Source organism: Myotis lucifugus, unplaced genomic scaffold (assembly GCF_000147115.1).
Source record: "Myotis lucifugus unplaced genomic scaffold, Myoluc2.0 scaffold_574, whole genome shotgun sequence".
NCBI lineage: Eukaryota > Metazoa > Chordata > Mammalia > Chiroptera > Vespertilionidae > Myotis > Myotis lucifugus.
The window spans coordinates 402,284-424,601 of NW_005871622.1; the positions used below are offsets into that span (position 1 = coordinate 402,284).

The 22,318-nt window shown below is 56.0% G+C and overlaps 1 protein-coding gene across 3 annotated transcripts in view; it reads left to right on the forward strand.

Annotated features, from left to right (window-relative positions):
* The window catches only part of NPC1 (NPC intracellular cholesterol transporter 1), a 38,247-nt gene that overhangs the window by 14,795 nt on the left and 1,134 nt on the right, over positions 1-22,318 (forward strand). The window contains exons 5-24 of one of the 3 annotated variants that reach the window (XM_023745724.1): positions 1,139-1,306; positions 1,845-2,094; positions 3,129-3,202; positions 3,704-4,074; positions 4,932-5,158; positions 6,453-6,553; positions 8,767-8,869; positions 11,274-11,463; positions 11,895-12,077; positions 12,851-13,025; positions 14,504-14,631; positions 14,721-14,861; positions 16,003-16,092; positions 16,447-16,637; positions 16,910-17,025; positions 17,553-17,682; positions 18,973-19,173; positions 20,295-20,526; positions 21,152-21,265; positions 21,926-22,088. In XM_023745724.1, the coding sequence (XP_023601492.1) occupies positions 1,139-1,306; positions 1,845-2,094; positions 3,129-3,202; positions 3,704-4,074; positions 4,932-5,158; positions 6,453-6,553; positions 8,767-8,869; positions 11,274-11,463; positions 11,895-12,077; positions 12,851-13,025; positions 14,504-14,631; positions 14,721-14,861; positions 16,003-16,092; positions 16,447-16,637; positions 16,910-17,025; positions 17,553-17,682; positions 18,973-19,173; positions 20,295-20,526; positions 21,152-21,265; positions 21,926-22,088 (3,348 nt within the window). Of the gene's footprint in view, positions 1-1,138; positions 1,307-1,844; positions 2,095-3,128; positions 3,203-3,703; positions 4,075-4,931; positions 5,159-6,452; positions 6,554-8,766; positions 8,870-11,273; positions 11,464-11,894; positions 12,078-12,850; positions 13,026-14,503; positions 14,632-14,720; positions 14,862-16,002; positions 16,093-16,446; positions 16,638-16,909; positions 17,026-17,552; positions 17,683-18,528; positions 18,872-18,972; positions 19,174-20,294; positions 20,527-21,151; positions 21,266-21,925; positions 22,089-22,318 lie in introns of those variants that run through there. The other 2 variants (XM_006104459.3, XR_002826650.1) reach the window with 2 other exon arrangements.

A 22,318-nucleotide genomic window follows, 5' to 3' on the forward strand; every position in this document is an offset into this window, starting at 1 on the left:
CTGCGGGCCCGGGACGAGTCGGCTGCTAAGCAGGACAGGCAGCGGCGGCAAAAACACCCGGCGGGCCGGATGAATGTTTTCGGCGGGCCGCACGTGGCCCACAGGCCGTAGTTTGAGGACCCCTGCTTTAAAATGTTGACTGAAAATGTTACAGAATATACATGTTAATATGTTGTTTATATTAAACAATGCTATATAGTCATGAATATGACATAAAAGTGTGTGCATGCATAGGAAAGATAAGCATCAAATTCAGGATGTGGTTGCCTTAAGGATGGAGGATGGTCACAGGGAGGGGAGTCAGAGCCTCAGTTGTGTCTTTAGTCTTTTTTTTTTTTAATGTTGAGGCAAATGTAAAGTAGTAAGATAGCCATAGTGGGGTGGTGAGTAAATGGGAATTGGGAATTGTATTCTCCATGTTTTCTGTGTGCTTGAAATATTTACTAAAATAAAAACCTGAAAACCAAGTGGCAGGCGGGAAGATGTGATGGAATTACCCAGAGGACAGCAGAGACTTGCACAGATCATTACAGAAGTGGCACGTGGGGTCAAGTGAGGGGCTCTGACAGAAGACGAGAGAGAGAGAGTTGGGGAGACAGTGAGCAAAAGGAAAATGGCTGAGGACCCTCCAGAATGGATGAGAGAGGAACCCCCAGACGTAGGGAAAGAAAGAAAAATGTTATCCAGACAAATTAGAAAGAAACAGAACACACAGGTGGCAGGTGTGGTCCCGTACACTCGCAGGGCATACTCTGCATGTGAAGTAAGAGAACGGCTCTATTACAGTGCAGTTCCTGCCGCAGGAGGTTTCTGGAGCCAGCTTTGTTGACTGAGGGGCACTAAGCTCTTAGCTGTCCATCCTCAGCCTCAGCCGCTCCTCCGTGCAGGAGGGAGGGTGCCTCTGGGCAGCGTGGGCTCCCGGGAGGACTGGCTTCCTGCCTGTCGTGTGTGAGACTGGACTCTGGCCAAGTCGGTGTGACAGCTGGGTCCGGCGCCGCCCTTGTGCACCGTGGCCGCTCCGTCCTGCCTTCTGCCCTCGGTGCACGTGCACGTCCACTCCAGGTCACACATGGAGGCCTTTGTGGTCTCGCCCTGTGACGGCAGCGGCATTTCCGCCTTCCTCCCTTTCCCCTGCTAGCCATGTACAACGCCTGCAGGGACGTGGAGGCCCCCTCGAGCAACGACAAGGCCCTGGGGCTCCTGTGTGGGAAGGAGGCCGCAGCCTGCAACGCCACCAACTGGATCGAGTACATGTTCAACAAGGACAACGGCCAGGCCCCCTTCACCATCACTCCCGTCTTCTCAGGTGGGCACGCGCTCAGGGCGGCGCAGTCAGGGTGTTAGCGCCCAGGAGCCTTCAGTGCAGCAGGAAGGTGAACCAGGCGGCAGCCTGGGTGTCCCTCCCCTGAGCGGGGGGCACTTGTCCTGCCCGGGTCATCGGGGTCACCGGGGTCTGGGAGGGGAGTGGAGGAGGAGGAGGACTTGCCTTCAGGTGTTGCTGCATGATTGAAAGGGTCACCTGGGCTTTTATTTAAAAAATAAAGGCCAAATCCTTGCAGAAGCCTAGTCAGGAGTTCTGCGCTTGTGTCAGCCTCGCTGCTCAGTGGGAACCAGGCCTTGGAAGGTGAGGCACTCAAATCTCAGCGACAAACCGTCTGTGCTCAGAGTTACCGCAGCAACTTAAAATTTTACAGGACTCAGCGGCAGCACAGACTCTGGTCAGACAGACACCTCCAGTCGTGCTATAGAGCTCAGGGTGCTTATCATTGGGTTTCAGTGTGTTTAACGCCAGCTCTGTAGTGTTTTTAAATTGAGACTGTCACTCAACACCGTCCTCGCTGCAGACCTCCCGGCCCACGGGATGGAGCCGATGAACAACGCCACCAAGGGCTGTGCCGAGCCCGTGGACGAGGTCACCGGGCCCTGCAGCTGCCAGGACTGCTCGGCCGTGTGCGGCCCCCGACCCCAGCCGCCGCCCCCTCCCGTCCCCTGGAGAATCTGGGGCCTGGACGCCATGTACGTCGTCATGTGGGCCACCTACATGGCGTTTTTGCTCATGTTTTTTGGAGCCATTTTTGCCGTGTGGTGCTATAGGTAAGCCGTTCGTTTGTCCTTCAGAGTAAGAAGAGCACATGACCCAGACCTTGGGCAGTTAGACAGGAAACGGTTCTGCACTAAAACCATCCCGTGATGCTTATGTCTGGCAACAGGAAACAACCAGGGCCTGTGCAGACACTGGGACTTAGAAGCTGGTCTCACTGATTCATTCAAAAGGATGTGAATTAGCACCGTGCAGAAACCACCCATTAGAAAGTCTTTGGAACCTAATCAGATGCAAATTTACTTAAATGCAATACTATGCTATAGTCCCTTTAGATATTTGCATTTTGATTTAGGACAGTTCATTTTATTTAACTTTTTATTTTAAAATAATTTTAGACTTAGGAGAAAGGTACGAAGATGTGCTGTGTGTGTTGTGTGTGTGTGTGGGGGGGGTGTCTTAATTCATACTTTATCCTTTACCCAGTTTCCCCTAATGTTGCAATTACATAACCCATCGTTTATAATTACCAAAGCCACGGAAATGACAGTGGTATAATCTTAGCTAAGCTACGGACGATATGAAAACCTGCCTGTTTCCCCTGTCGGACCCCACACTGCACCCCCTTTTGCGTTTCCTTGGTCTCCTCTAGCCGGTGACAGGTAGTGCCTTAGTCTTTCCCTTTTGTGACTTCGGCACTTCGGTGAGTCCTGGTCGGTTGTTTGTGGAATGTCCCTCGATTCAGCTTTACCGCTACTTCCTCCTGGTTGGGTGAGGCTGTGGGTTTTGCCCAGGAACCTCACAGCCCTGCTGTGGCACCTCTGTCAGCACGTCCTGCCGGGGGCACGTGATGTCAGCGAGTCCCCTTGCTGGGCGCTCCCCGTGAGCACTGGGCTCTCCGCGGTGGAGTTACTGTTTCTCTCTGTAGTTGATCGATGTCTTGGGGGAGAGACATGGACGCTGTGCGGCACTCTGTGAACTTGGGGGGCAGAGCACCATGGGAGGAGGAAGGAAGCTTTGAGCCGGAATGTCAGAGACCTCCTTGTGCTGAAACCCCCGATACTACTTACGTGCTTTCACTTTTCAGAAAACGGTACCTGGTCTCCGAGTACACCCCCATTGATAGCAGCATAGCTTTCCCGATGAGTGTCAGCGACACAGGTAGGCCCCTTGTACTTGAATGAAAGGGTGGGTTGTGCTGGGTGTTTATGCGCCTGTGGGGACAGACTGCTCCGGCCGAGGACAGTTCTGAGCAGGACAGACAGGCCCTGCCATGTCACTACAGGCTAGTGGGGCGGCAGGTCGGAGCCAGGTAATTACCAGCAGCCGTGGGTGACCGTGGGCAGGGACCATGGGCGGGGACAGAGCTGGGTGCTGACCAGGGCTGAGGCGGGAGCAGCAGGGAAGGTTACGGAGCTGCTGAGCTCAGGGTGCCAGAGAGCTGGCCTTTCAGAGGCGGGTACCTGAGCATCGTCCTCCTGGGGTGGGCCTGGCGGTCATGGTGGGCAGGCAGGAAGGGTGGCCTCCAGGCAGGTAGGATGCTGAGGGCCAGCGCACGGGGAGGTGCAGCCAGGACTCCTGCCAGGTGGAGGCGTAGCTGATGCTTTCCCTGCCCAACGTTCAGGGATGGCCTGGCCCTTACCACCCCCACTTCTCCTCCAGGGGAGGCCTCCTGCTGCGACCCGCTTGGCGCCGCATTCGAGGGCTGCTTGAGGCGGCTCTTCACCCGGTGGGGCTCCTTCTGTGTCCGAAACCCCGGCTGTGTCATTTTCTCCTCCCTGGCCTTCATCGCCGCCTGCTCCTCGGGCCTGGTGTTCGTCCGCATCACCACCAGCCCCGTGGACCTCTGGTCGGCCCCCAGCAGCCAGGCGCGCCTGGAGAAGGAGTACTTCGACACCCACTTCGGGCCTTTCTTCCGCACGGAGCAGCTCATCATCCAGGCGCCGCACACCGCCGTGCACACTTACGAGCCCTACCCCTCGGGGTCCGACGTGCCCTTCGGACCTCCGCTCGACAAAGGGATCCTGCACCAGGTAACCTGCGCCTCGCAGACAGCGGTTCCAGGGCACACGGTGGTTTGCCGGCTTCACCACCAGCTCTGGGTGTGAGTGTGGTGGGAGATTAAAAACCTTAATGGTGGAAGTAAAGCGAGTCCCCAGGAAGGTGAATGGCAGGTGTTGTATGTGCTGCATGTGGTCGGTCTTGCTTCTTCTAGAAGCTGGGGTGAGTGTTTCTGGACTGAAGCGTCTGTGTTCTAGTTCCCTTGGGAACCTGTGACTCTCCCGCTGGGCATTTAGAGATAATGTGCTAGAACCCAGAGGCTTGAGCCCGCCGGTCCTGGGCCCTGGGCAGAGCGGCCACTGCTCTGCCCTCAAGGGTGACAGTGCCACTGGCTGCAGCTACTGAGGCATCTGGGACGAGATCCACCTGTTCTCCCCATCGCGCTGGCCCCGGGGAAATGTGCCTGTGGACACACTGCCTCCCGCCTCCTGTTTAATCAGCGGTTGCACAACGGCATTAAACGTTAGGCTTTAGGGGGTGTTGGTGTGAGGGGCGTGTCGAAGGAGAAGGCCTGCTTCTCCCTGCTGGCCCTTCTGGTCACTGCTGCTCCCTGCCGGTCACTGCTGGAGAAGGGTGCGAGGGATGAGGCTCATGTGCTCTGCCTGGTGATGGGGTTGCCTCCCCATCTCTCTGGACGCCTCGATATAGGGTCCCCATCCCAGTTTGCCATCTTGGGTGTCATCAGATGCCCTGCCACACTGCCCCCGTCCGCTCTGCTCCGTCTGAGGAAGGGTTTCCCGCAGGTACTCTATCTTCTGACCCCTCGGCAGCAGGGATGAGTCAGACTCTGAGAAATCTGATGTGTTTCCGGATTTGTATCTTGTTTCAGGTTCTTGACTTACAAACAGCCATTGAACACATCACTGCATCTCACAACAACGAGACGGTGACCCTCCAGGACATCTGCTTGGCCCCGCTCTCGCCGTATAACAAGAACTGCACCATCCTGAGTGTGTTAAATTACTTCCAGAACAGCCACTCCGTGCTGGACCACGAGATAGGGGACGACTTCTATACCTACGCGGATTACCACACGCACCTGCTGTACTGTGTCCGGTATGTGGCAGGTCGCTCGCTCGCCCCCCACCGACCTCCAAGCGCTTGCTGCTGCTGCACCCCGTGTGGGCCTGGAGCCTGGGTGAGCACGGAGGCAGATGTCCCAACAGAGGGGGCCGGGGTGCAGCCCTGGTGCCAGGCAGAGGCGGGCGTGGAGATGGTGAGCCAGGCAGGCAGGCAGGTGCCGGCTTTGGGGTGGGGCTGCTCAGAGGGAGAGGGAGGGAGCTGTGAACTCGGAGGAAGAGTCCACAGTGGACGGAGCGGCGAGTCCAGGCCCAGGGGCATCATCGGTCACACAGCCACACACACAAACGTGAACGCTGCGGTGCCTTCCTTATCGTTCATATGAGTTTATGTGAGGACAGGAATGGTCTTGAACCGGACAGTGTCCCCTTGCCGAGGGCGGCCGGCGGGGGCAGGTTTAGATTCGGGCAGGAAAGCTGCTTCCTGCAGGAGGCGTGTCTGGCTGGCAGAGTGTTTATAATTCAGGCAGTCAGGGGAGGCCCCTGACGCCCTGCCCTGTGCCCTGGCCTGGCCTGGACACGCCTGTTCAGCCGGTCAGACATCACCAGGGCTGTTCTTCACGGGGGAGGTGCTCTGGCCATCTTGGCGGGCGCCGCGTCTCAGGAGTGGAGCGCTCTGACTCCTTGCCTGGTGTGATGACCTTACGTTCTGTCTGTTCTTATTCCTAAATGTGACCCTTTCTGGGCTGAGCTCCTGGCTGTCCTCCCTGGGCCTGGCACAGACCCCGACTGTCTCCCTGCCCCCTCTTCCCCGCACACAGACCTCCTTCGCTTTGCTCGCAGTTGTCTTTGGAAAGCAGCCCCTTCCCTGTCCCAGGTCTCCTTATTCCCGTGCCTTCAGGATGAAACACGACACTTAGCCCGGCATCTGTCACTTCCCAGGCCTCTCTCTCTCTCTCTCTCTCTCTCTCTCTCTCTCTCTCTCTCTCTCGGGCCCCCCAACCCCATGCCTGTTCTGGACACAGGACTTCTTGTACCTGAGGTGCAGGGAACAGCCTACTCCCTCCCGGTGGATTCTCCCTGGGCCTGGGGCCTGGCTCTGCACGCGCTGCTGGTGCAGGGACTGTTCTTCCTGCATTAGCTGCTCCCTGTCTGAGTCACGTCGTGCTGTTTCCTGCCTCGCTCAGGGAGTCCTGAGGAGCCTTAGGGCCCACGTGATGCTTGGATTTGTGAATGTTCTGTTGAATACATGAGTGACAAACGGGGTGGCCTGGTCAGCAGTCAGGTCTCGGATGGCCCGAGGCTGGTTCTAACGGGCTGTCTCCTCGCAGGGCTCCTGCCTCGCTGAACGACACCAGCCTGCTGCACGACCCCTGCCTGGGGACGTTTGGGGGGCCTGTGTTCCCGTGGCTGGTGCTGGGAGGCTATGACGGTGAGTGAGAGAAGAGTGGCCTTGATTGACAGTCCCGTGGAAGTCATAAAGGCTTTACACATTGAACACTTGTATTAATCTCCTGTTTCTTCAATCCCAAATGCAATATCTCCTGTGGGTTTGGGTTTTTCTGGATTTGGGTCACACTTTAGGAAGCTGTTGAAAGTTAAGGGTGTGTCCCTGGAATAATGTAATTGCATACGTCACACCACATGCAGTGCAGCCTCAGGCACTCCCCAAACCCGGGGAGCCCACCTGTAGGACCTCACGGGATCCGGGAACCTCAGGCTGAGAACCCCTGTGAGGGGAAGAGACGCCGTGCCAGGTGGAGACCCAGAACACTGGTGGATTCTTTCCTTTCTAAACCAATTGGCTGAGAGCGCAGACACAGTTAAGGGAGGGGAGCCATTGGCTGAGAGCGCAGACACATTTAAGGGAGGGGAGCCATTGGATGAGAGCGCAGACACATTTAAGGGAGGGGGAGCCATTGGCTAAGAGCGCAGACACATTGAAGGGAGGGGAGCCATTGGATGAGAGCGCAGACACATTGAAGGTAGGAGGAGCCATTGGCTAAGAACGCAGACACATTGAAGGGAGGGGAGCCATTGGCTGAGAGCACAGACACATTTAAGGGAGGGGAGCCATTGGCTGAGAGCACAGACACAGTTAAGGTGGGGGAGCCATTGGCTGGCTCTTTGCTGGTCCCCCAGCACCTCGGGGTGGGTGCCCGGCCGTGGGTGCTGACTCACAGGGCAGCTCTGGCATCTGAAGCCTAATTACGGCGACTCGTGGGTTCCCCCCCCCTGCCCTAATGCAGAGGCGGGATGTCTCCTAAGCCCTGCTCTGCCCGGAATAAAGTGCCATTTCTGTGGTGGGAAAGACGGCACCAGCTTGCTAGTCACAGCCGTCAATTAAATTTGATCTCTACCTTATTCCTTCCACCAAAATACATTCCAGATGGACCCCAGGTTGAAATGTAAGAAGGGAAACTATAAAGGATTAGAAGACAATACGGGAGGAATTTTTAAATGGAGAAGGCATTTCTAGCAAGATAAAACTCAAGGCCGCCCCAGGAATCACTGATGGATTTGACTACGTGAGAACTTTAAGTTCCTCCCTGGAGAGCAAATGCCATAAGGTTTTAAAAATAAAAGCAATAAACTGGAGAAAAATTAGTATACATAATAGCATTTCTTTAATATATAAAGAGCTCTTGTGTAAAAAGAGAAAAGGAGGGAAGCCATATGCCAGTTAACATTACAGAGGGGACATGCTCCACCCCACTCCTAGGCAGTGAGGGGCACTCACTCAGTCTTCCTGCCTCACAGGTGAGCACAGGGCTGGGAGCTCGGAACCGATGGGTGACGCGGGGAAGCCACAGGTGGGCGTGTGAACTGGGGCCTAGAGTATAAACTCCAGGAAAAGGCAGGGGTCTCATCTCCTCTGTTCACTGATGTATCCATGGTACTTCAGTCCTGCCGGGCACTAAAGTGTCTCAGTAAATATTCTGTTGAGTGAAAAATAGGGTAGAATTTTGGTGGGCAATTTGGGAGAATCAGTCACAATTAGAAATGCACAAACGTTTTGACTCGGTGATTGTAAGAATTGATTCTACAAATATGTACTTTGCATATTAAAAATAGAAGGTTAGTCCTTGTAGTAACTTTGTTGGTGATTTTAAAAACTAACAATATCCATCAGTGGGAGGTTGGTTACATTATACTAGACAATGTTGTACAGCAGAAAAAGAATAAGGAAGCTCTTTCTGTACTAAAAGGAAACAGCCTCAAGATACAAACGTAAGAGCATGATGTGCAGAGTAGTACGCGGCTGTTGTATAAAGAGAAGGGGTGGGGGTATGTGTGTTTGTGCCTCTGAGGACTGTCCTGGCAGAGTCCCAGGATGGGCAGGCCAAGAGAGAGCGAGGAGAGGAAGGGGAGGGAGCTCACAGCACCGCTCGGCTCTGCTGGGATGTGTGCTGCGGAATAAATAAAGGGGCGTCTTCCCGGATGGCAGTGTGTGCTGCTTCCACAGGGACCGTTTCATTTGTTCTCCATGCTTCGCAGGCACCGTTTCAGGAACTGCTGTTCCGAGCGCGCGGGGCGTGGTCTGCAGCCCGGGGGGAAGTCGCCAGCTGTCCCGTCACTGCCCCTTGCACTGACCTACTTTTCTGCAAGCTGGTAACTTGTCGATGTCACATTTTTCCTTTCTAGATCAAAACTACAATAACGCCACCGCCCTGGTGATGACCTTTCCGGTCAATAATTACTACAACGACACGGAGAAGCTCCAGCGGGCCCAGGCCTGGGAAAGAGAGTGAGTGCTCGCAGGGGGTGTGGGACGCTGGGCACCAGCAGAGACCACCTGGGCCTCCTCCGCTAAACTAACCCTCCACCCCACCCCCATCTGAGTGATGTCTTTTCACTCATTACCAGTGAGATCTGTGAGTAAACGTACCTAAAAACATTGTGTGAACAGATCTCCCTACACAAAAGTGTATATGCAGAAACTTTTCCTTCATCGTGTTCTAACAGCAAAAACCGGGAGCTAGCTGGATGTACGTTACTAGGAAGGGATACGTAAGTCGAAAGTGCGCAGTCGTTCAGACAAGTGGTAAGTGGTTCAAGATGCACTAAATAAACTCGCAGTCAGCACGTGTGAGTGAGCATATGCTGCCCACGCCGCCCACGCCCAGGAAGCTGTCCAGGCCGGTGTCACCGTGTCTGCGCCTCCAGGGAACGGGGCGACGTGAGGAGGACGGGCTGTGCCTCTCCCTTCATCATCTGCATCAAGTGCATTCTCCTAAAAAGCAGCTTTATCAAGACTGATCCACACCATACATTTCACTCCCTTAGTGAGAGCGCTCAGTCCAGCAGCTTTAGTATATTCACAGATGATGTGCCGCCGTCACCACAGCCAATGGTAGGGCGGTCTTGACCTCAGAACGCAGCCCCGCCCCTTTAGCGACCACCCCCACCCTCTCGTCCTCCCCTCCCAGCCTGTGCAGCCACTGACTGCTTTCTGTCTCCATGCACTTTCCTAATCTGGACTTGCCTATATGCATGGAATCGTGTGTGAGATTCTGTGTCTGGCACCTTCCATGTAGCACAATGCAGTCAAGGTTAATCCAGGCTGCGGCACGTGCCGGTCCTTTCCTTTCTGCGGCCGCGTGCCGGTCAGTCCGTGGACAGAGCAGGTTCTGGTATCCATTCACCCGCCGAGGCAGGCGGGCGGTTCTCCTGTGACTGCTGCGAATAATGCTGCTGTAGACATTTGTGCACGAGCGTCTGTGGGAACTTCTTATTTCTCTGGGTGTGTGCTACGATTAGGACGGGAGGGCCACATGGTCACTCTGAGGAACTGCCAGCCGGTTTTCCAAAGGGACTGCACCACTTTCCGTTCCCACCGCAGTGTGTGGCCGTGTCACGTTCCCCGTCCTTGTCAGCACAGCCTTGTCGGGCTGTGATGTGGTTCCCTGGTGCCTGACGACTTCTAGCATCTCTTCACGCCCTTACTGCCTCCGCATTGCCTCCTCAGAGAGGTGTTTATTCATATTCTTTATCCTTTTTTTAGCTGGTCATTTGTATTTTTATGATTGAAGTATAAGAATTCTTATATAGCCTACAAGTCCCTTATCAGATAACATGATTTCCAAGTATTTTCTCTCATTTTTTGGTTTTTGGTTTTTTGCTTTCTTGACGGTGTTCTCTGAGACACAGTCCTTTTTAACTTTGATGAAGCCCAATTAATCCATTTTTTCTTTTGTTGCTCGTGTTTTTTGTGTCATGGCTGGGAACCCTAACCCCCGGACGTGCAGATTTATGTCTGTGCTTTTCTAAGAGTTTTATTGTTTCAGCTCTCACATTAGGTCTTTGGTCCTTTCGAGTTCATTTTTGGGTATGGTGTGAGGTAAAGGTTCAGCGTTCTCTTGCATGTGGCTCTCCAGTTGTCCCAGACCATTTGCGGAAAAAGTTAGTCTTTTCCGCCGTTTGCTCCTCTGTTGAGAAGTAAGTGGACTCTGGTTCTGCTCCTTCGCTCTGAATGTGTAGCCTGGCGCGGGCAGTGCACTCCTGTTCACTCTTGTTTTGTGATGAGTTTGAAGTCAGGACATGCGGACCCTCCTGCTTGTTCTTGTAATAGCAGGTTTAGCTCTTCTGGGCCCCTTGCGATTCCCTGGGAATTTTAGCATCAACTCACCATCCCGCAAAGGAGTCAGCCAGTTCTGATAGGGCTTCTTTAACCTGTGGTCAGCTTTTAAATTATACTCCACAAGCATGTATCTTTATCACAATGCACAGACTTCACTTAGAAATCTTTTTAGTAAAAAGAATGAGACCAGGAACCGATTTCCGAATTTGTCCCAAACCGATTTAAATGGCAGAAAACTCAGCATGTCTGGCACTGTCTCCCTCCCGTCTCCAGCAGAGAAGATCTGAGTGCAGATAAGGCTACGTACGCGTGGCTTTTGTCAGAGAAGCTGGGGAGCCCCGGCCGGGTGACTCGGTTGTCCCCATATGCCAGGGCTCAATCCTCAGGGCTCACACAGGAATCAGCCCACGAGTGTGCGAATAAGTGGAACAACAAGTCAGTCTCTCTTTTCCTCCCTAAAAAAGTTAATAAATAAAAATTAAAAAAACTTTTTTTAGAAGTTGGGAAGAAGTCCCTCACTTTGCTTTCACTCAGTTTTAACTAAAAATATAAACTTCTTCGTACTCTTTAGGTTTATTAACTTTGTGAAGAACTACAAGAACCCAAATCTCACCATTTCCTTCACTGCTGAGCGAAGTATTGAAGATGAACTGAACCGTGAGAGTAACAGTGACATCTCCACCGTGGTGACCAGCTATGCCGTCATGTTTCTGTACATTTCCATCGCCTTGGGGCACATCCAGAGCTGCAGCAGGCTTCTGGTGAGGGTCTGTGGTGTGGAGATGTGGTGTCTGTGTTGTTAGGAGTGGAGGGTGCAGCCTAGGCCCTATTTTTGTCTCTTAATTTATCATGTTCAAACCTGCCTCAAATTCCCCTGTGCTTTGTTAGTTGTATGTAACATTCCCTATTCCCTGCATTTATTTTCCTCAGTTCCAACTTTTTGGTTTATCTTCAACTTAAAATTAATTTCACATGGTCCAAGTTTTTCTAATTTGTCTACTTATCACCTAAGAATGGAAGCTCATAATATAACTTCTTTAGGAAGACCTAGACAATTTTTCTTATTTTTTCTCAAACTGGGAGTTGAGCGTTTAGCTCCAGATGGGCCGTCCCATGTGGCGGGCGGAGACGAGGACTTTAGTGGCAGGTCGGACAGGGCGTGCTGACAGCCGGCGTCTTTGTTGTGTCTCAGGTGGATTCCAAGGTCTCCCTCGGCATCGCGGGCATCTTCATCGTGCTGAGCTCGGTGGCCTGCTCGCTGGGCATCTTCAGCTACGTTGGGGTCCCCCTCACCCTCATTGTGATCGAGGTCATCCCCTTCCTGGTGCTGGCGGTCGGGGTGGACAACATCTTCATTCTGGTCCAGACCTACCAGGTGCGTGTCATGTCTCACGGAGTGTGGCAGCCAAGGGCGAGCTCCGTGAGCGCTGCTCGGCTCCACACAGAGTGTGTGTGCGGACACTCAGACACCTCCTTCCCTCTGTGGCGCCCGACACTTGTTCTGCATATTGGGGACCAAGAAGTTCACCCCCTCTTTGGTTGGTATGATAAAGTGAGAATCTGATTTTAAACATGTTCAATACAGAGTGACCCAAAAGAATGTGTATGTACACACTTTAACAGCTGATTCTATTACATTTGAAAATGAAGTGTATTTTTAAAAACACTGCCTTTATAATTATCGAAAGTGTGTGCATACATTTTTGGGGACACCCTCTGCACATGCAAAAAGGGCTGACGGGCTGTGGAGAGTACTTTGGTGCAAGTGCTGTGGAATGATTCTCCGCACAGCGTGGAAGGAGAGACTGTCAGAGGGACCACTAACAGGACGGCAGGTCAGCACAGGACCCGCCAGGTAGAAAACGGTCTCCATCACTGTTCTCACCTGGCCCCGCCTTGTCCGTGGCCTTCCCTGCGTGGGACTCAGTGGCCCTAAGTGGCACGTCATTTCACCATCGGCTGCCTGCAGCCTGCACCCCATGTACTTTCCTCAGAAGTGACCCAACCTTTGCTGGAGCCTCACCTGTCACCTCGCCCAGGGGTCAGGAACACCCTGAGTGAACTAGCCTGAGGCCTGCCGGGTCCCCCACCAAAGATTACGTTCAATCCGTAGATGCCACTAACCATTTTCCTTTACTGTTAACACAGAAGCAAAGCGGTGGCGTGGTGACTGAGAAACGTTCATGTTGCATGCTTATTTTTTTAAAGAGAGACGAACGCCTTGAAGGGGAGACCCTGGACCAGCAGCTGGGCAGGGTCCTGGGAGAAGTGGCCCCCAGCATGTTCCTGTCGTCCTTTTCAGAGACGGTGGCCTTTTTCTTAGGTAATCGGCTGCAGCTGCTGGGGAGGAGGCTGGTGTGGGACGTGCCCCCCTGCTCTTCCTTCTTGAGCTGCACTGAGCGGGGAGGTGCCATGTGGACGCCGGAGAGCGTGGGACAGGTCCTGGTGTCCGTTAGCCAGTGTCTTCTTTCTGCGTCTTCCAGGCGTGTCTCTCTTGGGGTCCAGGTGCCTAGGACTCCTCTGCCACTTCCCCTGTCTGGCACCCATGGCAGATGTTGGTATTTGAAAATAGCTTCTCGCACAGCCACGGGTTCCTCAAAACAGCCCTCCAGGCAGCAGCTCCAAACCGCAGGCAGCCGCTGCAGGGCACGTACGCTGTTGTCCAGGCAGTCGTCCTGTGCACGCGCTCATGGGACCAGCGTGGTGATAAGCTGGGTTCTCGGGTCTTTCCTCAGCCCAAGGAGCTGGAACAGAACCAGCACTTTCACAGTCCTTCCTCCTGGGGAAGTCAGCCAGTCCTGGGGCCGCTGTCTCTGCCGCCTCTGGTGTGTAGTGAGAGAAGCGGCTCATCCTCTGGAGAGGAGGCCGGTCAGGCTCGCCCAGAAGTCAGAGAAGACACAGCCCACACATGCCTGTGGGCCACCAGGCCTTCACGGCGAGTAGGAGCCTCGCAGGGGCAGCCTCAGCACGGACACGTCAGCTTCCATTCCCATGGAGCCCTGAGCCCTGCGACCCGCGGCCTGAGCTCCTCTCATGGTGCAGGTGCAAAGCAGCTAGTTCCCCTCTCAGCTCCAGGGCGAGTGGGAGGGTAGGCGCAGCTGCTGCACCTCAGGCGGACATAGGGGAGACATGGTGGGGGCTGCGGGGCAGGTCCGAGCCCGCGTCCTATCCTGTCCAGTGTGTCGCTGGCCCAGTGCTGCGGGCGAGTTTTTCCTCAGCAGCACTGAGAAGCGGACTCACTGTTAAACGTGGACTCCTGGTTTTATCTCCTAAGTGCTTTACGTTAAGATGGTTTATAGGGTGTGGGCCAAGCAGGCTTCAGTGCCTGTGGGCCCGGAGTGGCCAGCTTCAGTGAGTCTGAGCCGTGCTGTGGGCGTGGAGCTCCCTCATGTGGCTGTAAATACACAGAGAGACTGATGTTGGTGTGACAGCAGATGGGAACGTGTCCCTCTTACGGGGGCAGGGAGGGCACCGTAAGAATGGCCTGTGCTAGTGGCTTTCAAGTATTGATGTGCATACATTGGCTCAGAGAGCCTATGAAATACTCGGGAATTGGGTTGAAGTCCACTGTCTGGTTAAGCGGGATGGGGCCGAGCCCAGGAACCTGCATTTTAACTCCCAGGTGGTTCTGATGCTGACAGCCTCTTCTCAGCTCGGGTACCCTCCCGAGACCAGCACCCTTTGGGGGTGGGGGGAGGGGAGCAGCTCCTCGTGTTCTATGGACCCGGGAGCGTGCGACGCGCCAGCGCCCTCTGCGGTGAGTGGCAGTGACGACCGCCTCCCTCCCACCCGCCTCCCCAGGAGCCCTGTCGGTGATGCCCGCCGTGCACACCTTCTCGCTGTTTGCCGGGATGGCCGTCCTCATCGACTTCCTGCTCCAGATCACCTGCTTCGTGAGCCTCCTGGGCTTGGACGTTAAGCGTCAGGAGGTGAGTTGTTACCAGATTGCAGCCTGTTTCACCTGCGTCTGGAGTCTGACGCGCTGGAGGGCATGACCTTTGCTCCCTTTGTCCCTCAGAACAACCGGCTGGACATCCTGTGCTGTGTCCGCGGCGGCGAGGATGGCGCCGGCCTCCAGGCCTCCGAGAGCTGCTTGTTCCGCTTCTTCCGAGACTCCTACTCCCCACTGCTGCTCAAGGCCTGGATGCGGCCGATCGTGGTGGGAACTCACTGGGTTTCCTTCCTGTTTTCTCCCGGCACAGACTCTGTCCCGTGCCTCCTAAGAACCGCACGCATGGGGTCCGACAGCTGTCAGCTGCGTGTGCAGAAACAAAGCTGATACGGACAAATACGTACTAGTAAATGCTTATTTTTTTAAATATATTTTTATTGATTTCATAGAGGAAGGGAGAGGGAAAGAGATAGAAACATCAGTGTTGAGAGAGAATCATCAATCGGCTGCCTCCTGCACGCCCCCTACTGAGGATCGAGCCTGCAACCTGGGCATGTGCCCTAACAGAGTTGAACCCTGACCTCCTGGTTCATAGGTCAATGCTCAATCGCTGAGCCACGCTGGCCGGGTCGTAAATGTTTTTAGCTATTTTTTTGCAGTCAATGTAAGCAAGAGCTTTTGTTTTGAGTTTTTATTTTGGAATAATTAGAGGTTGAGTTGCAAGGTTCAGAGGGGCCCAGATTCCCTTCGCCCAGTTCCTCCTGTGTCTCATGTAGTTGTAATTCAGTCTCAAAACCAGGACTTGGACTGGGCACAGCGGGCGGGTCTGGTTCCTGTCCTTTTATCCCACGTGAAGATTCATGGACCTGCCACACAGTGAAGATCCGTAACCGGGGTCTCCCGTGCTGCCCCCTAAGTGTCGCCCCCCCCCCCAGCCCCCGCAGCACCTCGATCTCTGGTCCTCGCGGCCAGCAGAGCTGTTTATAGTTTCTATGCGGGATGTGGCCCCAGCTGCTGTCTGTCACTGCTCCACTAAGAGAACGTTAGTTTCCAGTGACGGTGGAAGGGAGCAGCTGTGGCTCACTGAGCACTGGTGTCAGGTGCTGCGCTGAAGTCTAGATCATGCCTAGATTTTCCTCGTTTCGTCCACGGAACTGGCTGGCGTTAGAGTCTTCGTGTCCCTGGTGTGTTGAGGAGATGGGAGCTAAGAGGCTCAGTGCTTCCCCGTGTCCCCCGCGTGCGGAGGGGCCGCTGTGAGCCGGGTGGTCCGACTCTGGACGCCCGTCCTCCGTGTGCTGGGCGTGCCGTTCAGGCTTGCTGTCCAGTGTAGGGGGGGCTGTGCTCTGTGTGCGGAGCCTCACTCAGCTCCTTGTAACCAGCAGTGCTTCTGTGACCCACCCCGTTCCAGATGGCCGTGTTCGTGGGCGTTCTCTCCTTCAGCATCGCCGTCCTGAACAAGGTGGAAATTGGATTGGACCAGTCTCTCTCAATGCCAGAAGTAAGATGCCTTTATTTTAACTTACTCAGTCAGGGGTGGATACATGTCCAAATGTGCACACAGATGGTGCAGGTTAATGCCTGCTGTGCCTGCCAGTGCTGACGGGGCCTCCTGTGACCTCAGCTGCCACAGGCTGTGCCCGTGGGGCCTGGCATTATGAGCCCAGACAGTGCTGGGCACAGCACAGGTGCGAGCAGCAGGCTGACCCTGTGAGGTGCCCTCCTGACAGCGGGACCTGCGGGAGCACCAGAGCCCAGGAGGGTGGGAACGGGACCAGCTATGCAGGGAGTCCTGACTGGGCCTCATCAGGCGCCCTCAGCGCGCCCACACTCGTCCTGCTGCCTCTTCTTCCAGGACTCCTACGTGATGGACTATTTCAGGTCCCTCAGCCGGTTCCTGCACGCGGGCCCACCCGTCTACTTCGTGGTGGAGGAGGGGCTGGACTACACCTCCCTGCAGGGGCAGAACCTGGTGTGCGGGGGCATGGGCTGCAACAACGACTCGCTGGTGCAGCAGCTGTTCGACGCGGCCGAGCTGGATGCCTAGTGAGTACCTCCCCCGGCTGCCTGATGAAAGTCCTCCCTGAAAAGGTATTTTCTCGGGAAATGAGGTTTTCAGAACATGTGCTGACTCGAGCCTTCCCTGAGCAAAGCCTTTAGAGGACTAACGTACCGCCTGGGCCTCAGGGTTCCATGAAGGGCCAGTGCCGTGTCCTTCCGCCCGGCAGCAGCGTTGAGTGCAGCCAGGAAGCTGGGTGTCACGAGCAGGGCCGGGCCTGGGGCTCCCGGGGCAGGCAGTCACGCCCCTCTCCCCCCAGCACCCGGATCGGCTTCGCCCCCTCGTCCTGGATCGACGACTACTTCGACTGGGTCAAGCCGCAGTCCTCGTGCTGCCGGGTCCACAACGGCTCCGGGCAGTTCTGCAACGCCTCGGGTACGTCGCCCCCAAGTCTGTCCTGCTTTTCTGGGAAGCGTGGTGGCGTGGAAATCGCGTGGCACTCCCCTCCGCGTGTGCCCACTCCCTGCCTGCGCTGTCCCCCCTCCTCAGTCGCTCGCGGTCCCCCCAGGGCTGCAGGCTGAGCCAGGCCTGAGGCAGGAGCTCTGCTTTCAGAGTTGGGGTTTCTCGTCTTTTCCGACGACACCGGTCGCCTCCTGCTGGGTATCGGCCATCTGCTCTGTGGCTGCCCTGTGGTCGCTGAGAGTCGAGGTTGTCCCACCGTTTCCTTGATAAACACGTGGGAGCCCTGGCTCTGTGATGCCCATGAGGCCCCTTCACGCAGGGCAGGACGTGTTACAGCCAAGATGGAGGTGGCATCTCAGTCAAATGCGTGCGACTGTGAAACACAGGAGCTTGAGCTTTTGGATAAGGAAAAGGATTCAGGAAAAGATACTCATAAATGTTTTAAAGTGAAATCTGGAGACCCATTCTCTTCTCCTTGGCTCCTTCCTCGTTTCTGCTAGTGGCCGACCCTGGCTGCATCCGCTGCAGGCCTCTGACTCCCGAGGGCAAACAGCGGCCCCAGGGGGGAGACTTCATGCGGTTCCTGCCCATGTTCCTCTCCGACAACCCGAACCCCAAGTGTGGCAAAGGGTAAGTGAGCCCGTGATGTGTACCCACCTGTTTGCACAGAAAACTCGGGGAGGGCGGGGGAGCCACGGTGTGTGGGAGAGGCCCTCTTTCCACCCCTCCTCACCCTTTCCTGATCTCTGGGAGAGAAAGAAACCCCAAAACACCTTCCAGGAAGCTCCTCGCTGCATCTTGGCTGGGCACTTGCTCCCTGGGCATCTCTGTCCGGCCCTCCTGCTGGTCCATGGGCAGAGAGGAGTGGTCTGTTCCCTGTCTGTGGGCGCAGGGGCCAGTGTCTGCTCGGGTGAGGTCATCCTAGGTCCGTGGTCGGCAAACCGCGGCTCGCGAGCCACATGCGGCTCTTTGGCCCCCTGAGTGTGGCTCTTCCACAAAATACCACATACGGGCGCACATGTACAGTGCAATTGAAACTTCGTGGCCCATGCGCAGAAGTCGGTATTTTGTGGAAGAGCCACACTCAAGGGGCCAAAGAGCCGCATGTGGCTCACGAGCCGCAGTTTGCCGACCACTGTCCTAGGCTAAGGCTTAGATGGTTTGGGCCCTACTGTGCTGCTCCCCAGCCTGTGCCTGCAGCCAGGCCGCTGTCCCCACAGAAGCAGGACGTCTGGCCTGGAGATGGGGATCCCGGGGGAGGGGAGGCAGCTCGGGAGCTGTCGTAGGAGAGGATGCGTGTCAGGGAGGCCCGGGCGTCCTGTTTTCTCCCGGGAATACAGATTGGTCCCGAGTCCATCACTCGTTAGTCACGGAGGGCACGTCTGTTCTGAGACCTGTCCCAGGCTCTGGGAGTGAAGTGAATAGAAATGGACCTTGCGTCTGGGTCTGGGTGCAGACTGAGTCTGTCCTACACAGAAGGAGCCCTGTGAGCTCAGCCTGCACGAAGCAGTGGCCACCCCTCTGTGCCGTGTCCTGCAGGCACCACCACCTCATTCCCCAGCTCGTCACGCGGCCGCGTCAGCGGTGTGCCCGTCCGCAGAGACGATACTGCGCCCAAATGCAGGGACCTGCCGAGGGTTCCGGGCCACTCTGCAGGCCGACCTCACGCGGCCTCACCCCACGGCCTTCCTTCCCCACTTCCTGTTTCACATCATTGCTGAGCAGACTCATATGAAAACGCATTGGCTGAGAGCAGAGCCAGATGAGAAACAGTAGCAGCTGTGCACCAACCGCCAGAGTGGGGAGAAGCCAGAGGGAGGCAAGAGCCAGCCCTTCAGCGTCCCCACGAGGGCCTGCCCTGCGCCCGGCCAGTGGCCCTCCTGTGCCTGCGCGGACTCTGACACCACTGTTTTCTCTCAGGGGACATGCTGCCTACGGGTCGGCCGTTAACATCCTGGGCAATGACACAGGTGTGGGCGCCACCTACTTCATGACCTACCACACCGTGCTCCAGACCTCTGCTGACTTCATCGACGCCATGAGAAAGGCCCGGCTCATTGCTGGTAACATCACCCAGACCATGAGCCAGGGAGGAAGCAACTACCGCGTGTTTCCATACAGGTGGGTGTGGCTTGTACACATGGGGTGTCCTAGGGACGGGCCACACCTGTCCGGCAGGGGACAGCCCTCACCTGTCCACCAGGGGACGGCCCTCACCTGTATGGCAGGGGACGGCCCTCACCTGTATGGCAGGGGACGGCCCTCACCTGTCCGGCAGGGGACGGCCCTCACCTGTATGGCAGGGGACGGGCCACACCTGTCCGGCAGGGGACGGCCCTCACCTGTATGGCAGGGGACGGCCCTCACCTGTATGGCAGGGGACGGCCCTCACCTGTATGGCAGGGGACGGGCCACACCTGTCCGGCAGGGGACGGCCCTCACCTGTATGGCAGGGGACGGCCCTCACCTGTATGGCAGGGGACGGCCCTCACCTGTATGGCAGGGGACGGCCCTCACCTGTATGGCAGGGGACGGCCCTCACCTGTATGGCAGGGGACGGCCCTCACCTGTATGGCAGGGGATGGCCCTCACCTGTATGGCAGGGGACGGGCCACACCTGTCCGGCAGGGGACGGCCCTCACCTGTCCGGCAGGGGACGGCCCTCACCTGTCCGGCAGGGGACAGCCCTCACCTATATGGCAGGGGACGGCCCTCACCTGTCCACCAGGGGACAGCCCTCACCTGTATGGCAGGGGACAGCCCTCACCTATATGGCAGGGGACGGCCCTCACCTGTCTGGCAGGGGACAGCCCTCACCTGTCCGGCAGGGACGGATGTTTTTCTGGGACAAGCTCTCAGAGGGGTGTCCTGATTCCTGGGAAAAGCTGTGAACTTGGCAGAAAACCAGTTCTCCTCTGGCCCTGCACAGCCCCATTGGCCTGAGATAATTTTGAGATAGAGCAGAACTTGTTTTTTCAAAATACCCTGGAATAGTCTTTGTACATGCCTGCAAAGCAGGGTAGGCTGGGATTATGATCAAAAACTTTATATAAAAGACGGGCATAGGGTCATTGCTAGGCCTGGGGGGCAGTGGTCATCGCACGCCCGCTGAATCGCTGCCCCGATTCCTGCCACCCCGGGGGTGTTGTGCACGGCTCTGCTGCCTGCTCCTGGGGCGGCACGGCGGCAGGAGGGGGTGGAGCTTCCAGGGAGGACGGCTGACGGTCCCCCCCTCCCCACAGTGTGTTCTACGTCTTCTACGAGCAGTACCTGACCATCATAGAAGACACCGTCTTCAACCTCTGCGTGTCCCTGGGGGCCATCTTCCTGGTGACCGTGGTGCTGCTGGGCTGCGAGCTGTGGTCTGCGGTGATCATGTGTGTCACCATCGCCATGATCCTGGTCAACATGTTTGGTGTCATGTGGCTGTGGGGCATCAGCCTGAACGCGGTCTCCCTGGTCAACCTGGTCATGGTGAGTCCTGGGTCACTTCCTGGGGCCCGTTTCCAGGAGAGACGGCCCAGCTCTCATCTCCCTGCACATGGAGGCGGGGCCACAGGCGGGCGAGTGGGACTGGACGTCACGTGCACCAGTGGCGTGTGATGTCACGGCCTAGCGTGGCAGGTGTTCTGCCTTTATTATTCTGTACGGTTTGCAAAAACAGCCTAATGATGGCAACAAGGTCACTTCTTATTTAGAAATATTGCCCCCTCCTTGGTGGAATTCTCGGACCAATACCTTTTGCTTCCCATAGTTAATAATTAATTAGTCTTGATGCTAGGAGCGTTCAAGCAGGTATTAACAGAAAGTAGCAGTAGTCCATGTTCTTCAGATGTGGCCAGTGCGTCAGGCGGAGCGGCCCGTGCAGGGCGTGGGGGGTGCCCGCTTCCCGAGACAAGCAGACATGCTGTATGATCCGGGGCGCTGGGCGCCTCCGAGGGTCCCACCAGTCCCCAGGGCATTCAGGCTGGTGTCACGGGGCTTCTCAGTGCTCGTCCGCGCAGGTTCTTAGGGTCCTCCCCCGGGTGCCCTGGGAAGGGGTGGCTGCCTGTGGTTTCAGCCAGAAACGGCGGGTGGTAAAGGAGGCACTTCCTTGCAGAGCTGCGGCATCTCGGTGGAGTTCTGCTCCCACATCACCAGGGCCTTCACAGTGAGCGCGAAGGGCAGCCGCGTGGCGCGTGCAGAGGAGGCGCTCTCCCACATGGGCAGCTCCGTGAGTAACGGGGGGGTCAGTGTGGACTGAGCACTCGGCCAGCCAGTGCTCAGGAGGAATCTGCATCCTCTGCTTAGCAGCAGCTCCTGGGTGACGAGGTTCCAGGCAGTTCATGAAATAGCTGTACCCGGCTTCTCTACCACGTTCCTGTGGGTGAAAGCTCTTGGGGCGGCCGGGTGGCCGAAGCAGGAAGAACAGGTGGATGTGAGCGAGCAGGAGCCTTTGCCACGAGCCCAGGCCAGCGATGGGCGGGCAGCAGGGTCCAGTGAGCGGTCTGTCCTGTGTCTGCAGACTCTCATCCCACACCCTGGTTTAACCCATCAACCACTTGTTACTGAAGAGGGACTGTTACCGAGTAACACAAACCTGTTTTGTAACCATTTTATACTTAAACTGGTTTTCAACGGAAAATATTAAGAAATGCGTGAATAGTGTCTATGCAGAAACATAGCTTTTTCCCTTGTACCACTGTCTTTGTTCCAAGCTCACAAGCAGTACATAAAGCATTTTAAGTTGCACATCATGTACTTAGCAGGAACTCTGAAAGCTGGGCCTCAGGCCCCCATGACTTTTGACCTTGACTGTTAAGAAGTCCCTGTATGAGGAAATGTGCACTTATGATTGGGGACTAGAGCAGGTCTAACACCCTCTCTTTTTCAGGTATTCAGTGGAATCACACTTACAAAATTTGGAGGGATTGTGGTGTTGGCCTTTGCCAAGTCTCAGATCTTCCAGATATTTTACTTCAGGATGTACCTAGCTATGGTCTTGCTGGGAGCCGCGCACGGGCTGGTCTTCCTTCCTGTCCTCCTCAGCTACATAGGTGAGCTGTCTGACCTCAGTGAGGGGTGGGAAGCCTGCGGCCACAGGAGACAGGTGCCTAAAGCAGCTCTGAAGGATTTGAACTGTGCTGATGGGTCATTTACAAGTGGGACTGAGTGAGCGGTCTCAGAAGACTCATGTCCCCGCACCTCAGTGCACGGCCAACACTGCCTGGGCGGCCGGCCTGGCTGAACAGGCCCTGAGGGCCGGCCGAGAGCGAGTTTGAATGTC